General features: G+C 42.6%; 2 protein-coding genes across 2 annotated transcripts in view; one reads left to right on the forward strand and one right to left on the reverse strand.

Annotated features, from left to right (window-relative positions):
• The window catches only part of cops9 (COP9 signalosome subunit 9), a 69,545-nt gene that overhangs the window by 29,916 nt on the left and 26,404 nt on the right, over positions 1-13,225 (reverse strand). The window lies entirely within an intron of this gene.
• On the forward strand, positions 3,327-9,112 carry LOC308336631 (phospholipase A2 inhibitor and Ly6/PLAUR domain-containing protein-like; the record flags this gene model as incomplete). The annotated part of the gene is made up of 4 exons (XM_080794076.1): positions 3,327-3,474; positions 6,028-6,135; positions 6,886-7,053; positions 8,928-9,112. Exons 1-4 carry the CDS (start codon positions 3,342-3,344, stop codon positions 9,110-9,112), a joined length of 594 nt encoding a protein of 197 aa, XP_080650202.1. The 5' UTR covers positions 3,327-3,341.

Below are 13,225 nucleotides of genomic sequence, written 5' to 3' on the forward strand. Positions count from 1 at the left end.
TTTATCTCATGGGGTGAGAGTGTATTTTTATCCTCATCTTTAGGGCATGTTGTTCTCCATTTTTAAATCAATCTGGAGTGAGTGACAGCTGATAATAGAATTAATACACATGCAAATATTGATATGACATCACTGGGTGACAGCAGGGCAGTCCTGTTCACCAGATACAAAAAGATTTACAAGGTCTTTTTTAACATAGTAATAATTATGTGAACATAAAATATGAAACCATTAAAACATCAATAAGAAAATATCCATCAATCTTAATGAAACACAGCGGGTTATATGAGGTTATATGAGGTTATATGAGGTTATATGAAGCAGGTTAACTCAGGGCAACAGATTAACCCATTCTGGGCGGGAACCAGTTTTGGTGTTTTAAGCATCATGTCATACTTTAGTCTCTCTCTCTCTCTCCCTCTCCACGGTAGAGTGACAATGACACTGACTGATGATGTGAACATAAGACACATGTCCAATGTATGGCTTTAACCCATTCTGGGTGGGAACCCATTTTGGTGTTTTAAACATTATGTTATAATTTAGCTATTGAAAAATAGCAGACCTACAAGCTCAGAGCGCGCCACCGAGTGGCGCGCTATGAGCTTGTAGGTCTGCTATTTTTTTTTTTAATCATGAACATGTGGTGCAAAGCTTTGAATATATATTATTTCAGAGCGAACGTTTTTAACTCCAATCGTATTGCTTCTGGGAGGAGGGGGTCCCTGAAACAACACATTTTCAGATGGGGGGGTCAGCGGCCAATTTCATATATTTTTGGGGGTCCTTGACATGAAATATTGAGAACCACTGATATAGAAACATGAGGTTTTTCAGAAAATATGTAATTTTAATTTCGATGTCGGGCCTAAATGTGTTAATGATGACTGATGATCTTAATGAAACACACGTCCATTATGAGGCTAACCCATTCTGGGCGGGATGCAGTGTTGCTGTTTTGGGCTGCCAAGTCTCATGCTTTGAGAGTCACGCAATGTGACCTTTAACCACCACGCACCACGCCACACCTCCCATTCCCCATAGAGTCACTGGGCCCGATTCATTAAAAAGAAATACGCCACCGTTACACTGTGGCGGAAACAGATATCGTATTTATCCGTCCGATCAAGCTACGTTGAGATGACGTGTTATTCAGAGAGCGGTGTGTACCACAGGTACGCAGGCGTATCGCAGGTGTATGTCATACTGAATGCAGCGGGTGCAAAGTGATCGGAAAAGCACCCGACAACCTCATCTGCATAGATCGACGCCCCATATCGCACCATAAAAGGCTTCAAGCATGACTCAGCAGACAGCAGTTTGGTCTGTCAAAAAAAGAAAAAAGGCTTTGCAGCCGCAGACTATATAGCGGGCAGCGGCTTCACAAATTACAATAAAAATGATTGCTCATGGAAAGAAATCAAAGCCGCGGTCACTGCTATGAATATAGCCCGCACTCTATTAATGTAATAATTCTACACATGTAGGAGCAGGACAGTTTGGGCTTTTATGTTATGTCGTTTTTGCACCATTGTATATTACCACTGTAGGCTACTATATATGTACGAACTGACATCAATCCATCAAAGGACACCAAATTAAATTAAAAGATTTCCAAGCTTACAACGGTGCGTGCTCCGCTGAAGCAATATAATTATAATTTATTTAAAGCGCAAATAACATGCATTTTAAAACTGCTTTTAATATTTAATAATCATATTGTCTATGTCCCTCAAAGTTATTTCTAATGGTTTGAGCCTATCACCACTCTGATATAACCAGTCCTTGTCAATTCTTTCTGGACTTTGAAAGCAGTTTTAGCTGCAGATTATATATGTCAATGCAAAAGTCGTCTTTTGAGAGAGAGCTAGAGAGAGAGAGAGAGAGGGAGGGGGGCATGGTTTGCGCGATAAAGAACAGTAGCCTATCATAAGTGAATAATTATAGGCACCTCGTAGGCCTGGGAGTGGGATCCTCTTGTCTGAAGAAATTATAATCCAGTGAGTTTATCCAGTGAGTTAAACTATTCTGTGTGTGGCATCCATGCATGTGATCAATATCAATATACATTATTATAAAGTCTGTCCGTCATGTTTGTGAAGCGCGAGTGGAAGTGAGCTGGCTTAAAACTATGATATGACTGGCCGACTTTCAAACACGCTGATGCCATTCATTAGGCTAATGTGGTCTTCTATTTTTTTATATAGGGCTATATAGCCCTATATTCATTTTCCAATGTGAATCGGATCGGCAGCACGCTGCTGTCTGAATTCCAAATTAATGTGGGAAATCCACGTAAATGCCTTTCCGCTAGCTTCACGTCATGTTATCATCGTAAACGCCGTTGTGAATTTGGCCCAGTGTCTTCTTGTATCTCTATCTTCTGATGATAAAACATTAACCCTTTAGACCTGAGATCAGATTCTACAAAATGTCTTCTTTAATCCTAAACAAAAAAATAATTCAAAACTATTTCATGTCATGAATGACCCCTAGAATTATGGACCCCCATCTGGAAATATATGTTGTTCCAGAGACCCAGAAGCAAAGATTTGAGTTAAAGAAAATTATATTCAAATATTTGCGCCACATTTTCATAACTTTTCGAAAATAGCAGATCTACAAGCTCGTAACGCAGCACTCGCCCTACGAGCTTGTAGATAATTCTTATTCTTATTATTATGTGAGACATTGCAGCCCATTGTCAGTAGGCTGTATTTATGTTTAATTTCTCTAACAGATGACTTGTCATCTCGTTAACATTAAACTCTTTGATGATTTCAACATCAACAACATGAACCCCATGCAGAAAGCAGTCCAGGTTGCATTGCTGCATTCCTTCACAGTTGATGTGAAAAGATCCAGTTAAGAGTTATTTAAGCAATATTACACGAGAGGTTGTGGGTTAACGTGATTATTGCCACGACAGGGATGCGGTCAGGAACGAGACGGAGTCGAGTTCCGCAAGCATCACTGAAGTGGCAATAATCACATTAACCCACACCCTCGAGTGTAATATTGCAATTCTACCACAGTTACCCTTAAAACAAAGAGAATCGCTGAAAGAATATATTTTTTTAATGACAGATGTAGTCACTATGACCACAAATTTCCCAATAAACTAGCTAGCCTAGCCACCGAGTTTGCTAGCGCTCTGGGAGAACAGAGCGGCTGAATTCTTTGTTTTGATTAGGTGGTGAACAGTGCTGGTTTAACCCACGGCTGGAAGGCTGTTTTAACCAATCAGATTGCTTCCTAGAAACGACCTGTGGTAGAATTAAATATATCTAATCTATTCCCTCCTCCTCCTCCTCCTCCTCCGAGGGTGATGATAAAAGGACATGCTGTGTGTGTGTAAAGAGCGTGTAAACAGTGTGTGTGTGCAGACTTACAGTGTGTGTGATTGTTATAATTTCTCCTCCAACATGAAGCTGATGTGGACTCTGAGCATCGCATGGAGCCTCTGCTATGCAGGTAGGATTAAAACCCCAACCTCTCCTCACCTCACACCACCTCACACCCCAACCTCTCCTCACCTAACACCCCAACCTCTCCTCACCTCACACCCCAACCTCTCCTCACCTAACACCCCAACCTCTCCTCACCGAACACCCCAACCTCTCCTCACCTAACACCCCAACCTCTCCTCACCGAACACCCCAACCTCTCCTCACCTAACACCCCAACCTCTCCTCACCTAACACCCCAACCTCTCCTCACCTAACACCCCAACCTCTCCTCACCTAACACCCCAACCTCTCCTCACCGAACACCCCAACCTCTCCTCACCTAACACCCCAACCTCTCCTAACACTCCAACTTCTCCTAAGGGCCGATTCATACTCCTATTTTACCGCTGTTTCGGCGCTGTAGTGCCGAAATGATTTCGGCTCGTCAGAAAATTCAGTAGCACCGAAGAGCCGACTTTAGGACGGTACCCGCCCCCCCGAACCTCAAATGACGTCAAATTATAGGCTCTACAGCACCGAACCGACTTTTATTCGGCTCTAAAATAGGAGTATGAATCGGCCCTAACACTCCAACCTCTCCTCACCTAACACCCTCTCACACTCTGCTATACGCAGGTACTATAGGTAGGGTTACTCAAGCCTAACCTCACCTCACACACACACCACCTAAAAATTAAACAATATTACTTTTCAGGATTCCATTTGAAAAATAGCAACAACAAAAAAAAAGTCAGGATTTCAATTCAAACAATAGCAAAAATAGCTGATCTACAAGCTCGTTTTGAGCTTGTAGATCAGCTATTTTTGAAGATTAACCTCACCTCACCTCACCTCACCTCACACACTATGCAGGTGAACACTCACACAAAGGGTGTCACCATTACACAAGTTGATTCATTGTTACACGAATAGCCTAATTTCCATTAACAACAATGTGGGTTTTTTTTGTGTTTTTTGCATTGAACGGTGGAACAAGTTACTTATTGTATTTCTGATTGCTGATCACAAAGTGCACGTCAGGGCAGATAATACGACAGGTGTAATACATCATATAATATATATTTTTTACAACAATGCAACAATGTTTTCCTTATTATTATTAATTGTGTTTAATTTGATTATATTACAGTTTTACTTGAGATTAATGTAAATTACACTAAATAAATGAAATACATGTAGTTGTTGTCTCGGCATGAAACCTGTTATCTCCATAAAATCTAACTCTTTATTTCATAAAACTTTTATCACACGACGGCGTCCAGAGTATCAGATCTACTTTGATCTATTTATGTATTTATTTTAACTCCTGAAACGTGCTCATTTACATATTTATTTATGATATAAACTATGAATAAATCATTTCTGATATACAGACAGAAACTACAGTTAGTCCTCAGGGATATTTTAACTATTGGAAGTTACAGTTTTGGGAATTAAAACAATGATAGTTTATATTATTATGTAAATGAGCTCTATGAATGTTCCAATATAATAATATTATTATGTAAATGAGCTCAGGGGAATGTTCCAATACCCACGCTGAGTTAAAATAATGATTAATGATTTATTCATAGTTTATATTTATTATGTAAATGAGCTCTATGAGGGGAAACCTCATATTAGCCTTTTTATTTATTTAGTGTAATTTACATTCATCTCAAGTAAAACTGTAATACAATCAAATTAAACACGATTAATGAGACATTAAGGAAAACATTGTTATGTTGTCGTCAGGCAGAACAAGTTTTGGAATATTTATGTCCGTGTGTGTGTGTGTGTGTGTGTGTGTGTGTGTGTGTGTGTGTGTGTGTGTGTGTGTGTGTGTGTGTGTGTCCAGACACGGACGATATGTAACGAAATTACAAATTTAACAAAATCAATGGCCAATTGGAGCCCTTTTCAGGGCGTCAAACCTAGTACCTTACGGTCCAATTTCCCTGAAGGGCCCCTGAGAGCCAAGGGCCCCTGGGCCACGGCTCCACTGGCCCAATGGCTAATTTGTCCCTGTGCCCGACATGTCCTCCATTACAGCCTCAGTAACTCTGTGTTAAACACATGTTGTCCTTCATTACTTTTTCACTTTTTCAGGACTGCCTAAGAAAACAACTGACAGATTACAACTTGTCCAAAATGCAGCAGCCAGAGTTTTAACTAGAACTAAGATCACTGCACTGGCTTCCGGTTGTTTTTAGGATTGATTTTAAAATTATTTTACGAAGCTTTTTGCTTCTACGGGCCGTCGGCATGGAACAAACTCCCACTGTACCTTCGACAGGCAGCCTCTGTAGACATTTTTAAAGCTCAGCTCAAGACCCACTTCTACAACATTGCTTTTAATTGATCTTTTATTTTTTATTTTTGTTATTCATGTCCTCACTGTATTGCATTACTGCTTGTTCTTAATGTTGTTGCCTTGCTTTTCTTTTATTCTCCATTTTTCTGTAAAGCACTTTGAGCTGCATTTCATGTCATGAAAGGTGCTATACAAATAATGTTTTATTATTATTATTATTATTATTACAGTCACAGTAACTCAGGTGTTAAATGTCTCCTCCAGCCACAGCTCTGCAGTGCCACAGCTGCAGTGACTCCGCCTGCAGCTCCTCCGCCCCACTGCAGAACTGCAGCATCTCCAACCCGCGCTGCATCTCAGCCACTCTGGACTGTAAATATCACTATTTATTATATTCATATCAGCCACTCTGGACTGTAAATATCACTATTTATTATATTTATATCAGCCACTCTGGACTGTAAATATCACTATTTATTATATTTATATCAGCCTCTCTGGACTGTAAATATCACTATTTATTATATTTATATCAGCCTCTCTGCACTGTGAATATCACTATTTATTATATTTATATCAGCCTCTCTGCACTGTGAATATCACTATTTATTATATTTATATCAGCCTCTCTGCACTGTGAATATCACTATTTATTATATTTATATCAGCCTCTCTGCACTGTAAATATCACTATTTATTATATTTATATCAGCCTCTCTGGACTGTAAATATCACTATTTATTATATTTATATCAGCCTCTCTGCACTGTGAATATCACTGCTAATACAGTTAACCCATTTCTGACCTGAGATCAGATTCATAACGAGGTTTCCACTGGACACACACTGGTCTGATTAACCCGTTCTGACCTGAGATCAGATTCTAAAAAATGTCAGTCGTTCTTGAGCTTGTAGATCTGCTATTTTTCAATAGCTAAAGCATAACATGATGCTAACACCGAAATGGGTTCCCGGCCAGAATGGGTTAAAATGTAAAATGACACACAGGTGCTTTCCCGGGTTATTTGAGGCACATTGTTACGATAAAAAAAAAAATAGCAGACCTACAAGCTCATTTATTACAGTCAATGTATAGTGGTGTAATAATTTAACCCTTTGCAGCCGACGTCAGCGGCAGCAGCGCTCTGAGGATGTTCAAGGGCTGCGTGGCCGACTCCACCTGCCTGACCACGGGAACCCTGACCATCTCCGCCAACCTGGGCCACGGCACGGGCATCGCTGCGTCCTACTGCTGCAACACGGACGGCTGTAACACCGCCACGCTCACCGGTGGGTACAGACACACTGACACTGACCTCTGGGTACAGACACACTGACACTGACCGGTGGGTACAGACACACTAACACTGACCGGTGGGTACAGACACACTAACACTGACCGGTGGGTACAGACACACTAACACTGACCACGCTGGCCGGTGGGGTACAGACACACTAACACTGACCGGTGGGTACAGACACACTAACACTGACCGGTACAGACACACTGACACTGACCGGTGGGTACAGACACACTAACACTGACCGGTGGGTACAGACACACTAACACTGACCGGTACAGACACACTAACACTGACCGGTACAGACACACTAACACTGACCGGTACAGACACACTAACACTGACCGGTGGGTACAGACACACTAACACTGACCGGTGGGTACAGACACACTAACACTGACCGGTGGGTACAGACACACTAACACTGACCGGTGGGTACAGACACACTAACACTGACCGGTGGGTACAGACACACTCACACTGACCGGTACAGACACACTAAAACTGACCGGTGGGTACAGACACACTAACACTGACCGGTGGGTACAGACACACTAACACTGACCGGTACAGACACACTAACACTGACCGGTACAGACACACTTACACTGACCGGTGGGTACAGACACACTAACACTGACCGGTACAGACACACTAAAACTGACCGGTGGGTACAGACACACTAACACTGACCGGTACAGACACACTAACACTGACCGGTGGGTACAGACACACTAACCCTGACCACGCTGACCGGTGGGTACAGACACACTAACACTGACCGGTGGATTATAGAGAAAACAGTGGCACTTTCACCCTAGAACACTATGGGTGATTTACACCCTAGAACACTATGGGTGGTTTCACCCTAGAACACTATGGGTGATTTACACCCTAGAACTTTATGGGTGGTTTCACCCTAGAACACTATGGGTGATTTACACCCTAGAACTTTATGGGAGGTTTCACCCTAGAACACTATGGGTGGTTTCACCCTAGAACACTATGGGTGGTTTCACCCTAGAACACTAGACCCTAGAACACTAGACCCTAGAACACTAGACATGGGTGATTTACACCCTAGAACACTAGACCCTAGAACACTAGACATGGGTGATTTACACCCTAGAACACTAGACCCTAGAACACTAGACATGGGTGATTTACACCCTAGAACACTAGACCCTAGAACACTAGACATGGGTGATTTACACCCGGACAATTATATTTAGGCAATTTTCATATTGTTGGTGATGTCAGAGGTGGGCGGGCCTTTCAGTACCTTCATGATGCTCAGTGACATCATAATGATGTCAGAGGTGGGCAGTACCTTCATGATGCTCAGTGACATCATGATGATGTCAGAGGTGGGCGGGCCTTTCAGTACCTTCATGATGCTCAGTGACATCATGATGATGTCAGAGGTGGGCGGGCCTTTCAGTACCTTCATGAAGCTCAGTGACATCATGATGATGTCAGAGGTGGGCGGGCCTTTCAGTACCTTCATGATGCTCAGTGACATCATAATGATGTCAGAGGTGGGCGGGCCTTTCAGTACCTTCATGATGTTCAGTGACATCATAGAAGGTGGGTGTGTTTCCCCGCCCACATCCATGGTTTTTCCTACAGGTGTCTGGGTGAATTTCACCCGTGTTTAGTGATCCAGAAAAATCCAATACACCCACAATGGATTTTTTTTCTCACACGTCTTAGGAATGGGTGGACCAAAGGAGAAGTTCCCAACTTCATTTATCTTTTTTTTTAGGAATATTTAAAAGATAATATGCACGTTTTTCACCGATTTCATTTCAGTTCCCAGTGCGTCTCAGCAGCCGGCCAATCAAATGTCTTGTTTCATTTCAGTTCCCAGTGCGTCTGCGCAGACAGCCAATGAGCTGAAGTGTTTCACGTGTGACGAGCAGACGGCCACCGTCTGCAACGTCTCTCTGACATGCGTGGGCCTGCAGGACAGGTGTGTCAACGGCACAGGTGAGTCACATGACCTGTCACATGACCTGTCACATGACCGGTCACATGACCTCTCTTAGCCTAATTCAGAAACGGGTCTCATGGTTCCAGGGACCCCCCCCCAGAAGCAAAGATAACGAGTTAAAAAAACATTTGCTGTGAACGAATATATTTGCGCTATACGAGCTTGTAGATCTGCTATTTTTCAATAGCTTTAAAGTATAACAAAAATGTTTAACCCATTTTGTGCGGGAACCCCTTTTGGTGTTAAGCATTATGTTATGCTTTAGCTATTGAAAAATAGCAGATCTACAAGCTCGTAGCGCGCCACCGAGTGGCGCGCTACGAGCTTGTAGATCTGCTATTTTTTGAAAAATCGAAGAACGACTGACACAGAAACACAGCTTTTTCAGAAAACTGTCAGGATGTAGAAAATAAGACATTTTTTAGAACTGAACTCAGGTCAGAATGTACCTTTTGTGCACTTTTAGTTTTGTTCATATTTAGTTTGTGTTGACCTTTGACCTGCAGTGTCCACCGGCCCCGCCCGGAACACGCACGGCTGCGTCTCGTCAGACTTCTGCGGTTCGTCGGCGCGGCTGTCTGTCTTCTCTCAGCTGGTCAGCCTGGCCAGCTTCACCCAAGGACCGGCCTGCTGCGACACCAGCTACTGCAACTCCGCCAGCACGCTGGGCCTAGGGGGCGCTGTTCCTCTGGCGCTCTGGCTGGTCACTGTCGCACTGACCTCATAGTCCGCTGGGCCTATAGGGGGCGCTGTTCCTCTGGCGCTCTATATTTCTCTAAACTGGAGAAATACACTAAAACTAAAAGATGAGAGAACATATTACGCCGGTTCTAGCTTCCCCAAATCCCTACATTGGCTGCCGGTTGATTTTTAAAATGAAATGTACTTGTTTATAAAGCCATCAATGGTCTCGCACCTTTCCTACCTACATGACTGCCTGCCTAGATATGTCCCAAACCGCCCCCTAAGGTCTTCCACTGCTGGCCTGCTCGCTTTGCCTAAAAAAAATTGGCAACTAAAAAATACGGGGAAGCAGCTTTTTGCTTCTACGGGCCGACGGCGTGGAACAAACTCCCACTGTACCTTCGACAGGCAGCCTCTGTAGTTTAACAAACTCCCACTGTACCTTCGACAGGCAGCCTCTGTAGTTTAACAAACTCCCACTGTACCTTCGACAGGCAGCCTCTGTAGTTTAACAAACTCCCACTGTACCTTCGACAGGCAGCCTCTGTAGTTTAACAAACTCCCACTGTACCTTCGACAGGCAGCCTCTGTAGACATTTTTAAAGCACATTTTTAATTGATCTTATAAAATCCCTGTGGTTATTCCTGTCTCTTGTGTTCTCTTTTTCTCCATTACTCTGTAAAGCACTTTGAGCTGCATTTCATGTCATGAAAGGTGCTATACAAATAAAGTTTTATTATTATTACTATACCACTATAGTTCCACACTCACTCCAGAGGGCCACTAGTTCCACACTCACTCCAGAGGGCCACTATAGTTCCACACTCACTCCAGAGGGCCACTATAGTTCCACACTCACTCCAGAGGGTCACTATAGTTCCACACTCACTCCAGAGGGCCACTATAGTTCCACACTCACTCCAGAGGGCCACTATAGTTCCACACTCACTCCAGTGGACCACTATAGTTCCACACTCACTCCAGAGGACCACTATAGTTCCACACTCACTCCAGAGGACCACTATAGTTCCACACTCACTCCAGAGGGCCACTATAGTTCCACACTCACTCCAGTGGACCACTATAGTTCCACACTCACTCCAGAGGACCACTATAGTTCCACACTCACTCCAGAGGACCACTATAGTTCCACACTCACTCCAGAGAGACACTATAGTTCCACACTCACGTGTGTGTGTGCGTGTGCGTGTGCGTGTGTGTGTGTGTGTGTGTGTGTGTGACGAATGACGAGACGCTTATCAAGGAGACAGAACAGCGTGTCTCCACTCGGTATCAACATGATCAGGTTTCTGAAATGGAGTCGAGAGAAGTTCAGATGTCAATCTGTCGGCAGAACGTCACTCATTCAGTCCAACCTGTTTGACCCAAATCAACTGTAGCAAAGCCCCGCCCTCTACCACTTAGACACTCCCACTTGGGACACTTTCCTGCCTGGCTGATTCATTCCAATGTTGTTACATAAGATCTGAAATGACAACACGTGACATATGACAGCATGACACATGCTGCCACACCTAAACAGGTTGATACAATCTAGTGTCACAGATCTCTATCTCTCTGTGTGTGTGTGTGTGTGTGTGTGTGTGTGTGTGTGTGTGTGTGTGTGTGTGTGTGTGTGTGTGTGTGTGTGTGTGAGAGAGAGAGCACCTACAGTACAGTACAGTACAGTGTTGTTTTCGTCGACTAAAACTAAGACGAAAAATGTTCGTGGACAACCTATTTTCACAGACAAGAACAAATGGAAACTATTAAGCTACAGTGACTAAAACTAAGACTAAATATACTGACAATTTCGTCGACAAATAAAAACTAGACTAAAATGTTAGGAAGGGACTAGTGGACTAGAGATCCAGAAGTAATTTTACACTTGGTTGCATGCTGAAAATAGCTGATCTACAAGCTCACAACACGTCGCTTTGCGACGCGTTGTGAGCTTGTAGATTGGCTATTTTCAGCAAGTGTAAAAACACTCATTACGACGGCATCAAGACCCGCCAAAATACATTTTAGTCGACTAAATCAACTGTAGATTTAGTCGACTAAAATCTTATGACATTTAGTCGACAAAAACAAAAACTAACACTAAGACATTCCAGGTGACTAAAATGTGACTAAAACTAAATGAAGTTTCAGTCCAAAGATTACGACTAAACTAAAATAGAAATTTGCTGCCAAAAACAACACTGGTACAGTACAGTACAGTACAGTCCAGTCCAGTACAGTACAGTCCAGTACAGTAGTAGCCTATACTAGAAAATATAGCCACTCTAAGCTGCAACTTTGTGGACGCGACACTTCTATAGGTCTGACTCTGCTATTATTTTCTGTGCAGGACTTGCCAAGTCACCAGAGCAATGATAAAGTGTGTATCATTTTATTATTATATGGAGAGAAAAGTCGAGAGTCGTGATTTGGAGATTTACGCACATATAGAAACATATAGGCCTACTTCCACTCACCATTTAGGTGGCTTTTAAAATGCGGTACTTATTCCTTCATTAAAATATCATTGGCAAGTGTAAATATAAAATCAAGTATAATATAGCCTATACAATTGAAACCTGCTACTGCAGTGATTTTACCCTGTGTTCAATGCGTTTCTGCGTTTGTGTGGACATAGATATCTCTGTCGTATGGCCAGGGATTTTCTCTAAAACGGAGGACAAACATATCCGTTTAGTAGTGTGGCCTATACTGGCCTGGGCCTTAATATTGACCAAAACCAGAGCAGAACTCCCAGACTCGGGCAATCAATTAATACAAGACTCGGGCAATCAATTAATACAGTTGCAACCACTATATAATTGGCAAGTATTTCATACAGCTTAAGTTAAAAAAAATAACTGAACTATCCCTTTAAGGATCATAGAAATGCCAGTATTGACCATTTGCAGAACGCGGCCATCTTTGCCATCAGAGTTTGGCAGCACTCGTTTTCTGTAAAGCAATGTCCTGCTGCCTCCTGCATTATGTGCTAATTCAAAGCAGGTGCTACACATGGGCTGTTGAGTGATATACAATGAGCGCTTCCAAACTGCAGCAAAATGTCCTTCCTTTTCATAACATGTAAAACAAACAACAAAAACAAACAAATAAACAAACAAACTTTTAGGAAATAATAACGCAAGGCCTACCTTTTTACAAAATGCTGATTTTAGAGAGGATGGTGCACGAGTCTTCTCTTTGATCCGTTTCTTTCTAGAGCTCTCCTTCCATCTTCTTCTTTTCTGTCTCTTTCTTTGTCTCTCCTTCCATCTTCTAGCTGCTGACCTGCCGCTATACCTTCATCTTGGCTTTTAGTTCTAGACGTTGTGCAATCCGGGAGTCAACAGTTGTCTTGAGAGACTAGCTGTTGTGGTGGTAGTTAGTTTGGACTGAACTTCCATCCTCGACTGACTGTCAGCAACCTGTAGTAGTTCCACAACAAGACTAACTCTATGCTTTATAAATAGGATAATAAAA

Source organism: Protomyctophum bolini, assembly GCF_963924005.1.
Source record: "Protomyctophum bolini genome assembly, chromosome: 21".
Classification (NCBI taxonomy): domain Eukaryota; kingdom Metazoa; phylum Chordata; class Actinopteri; order Myctophiformes; family Myctophidae; genus Protomyctophum; species Protomyctophum bolini.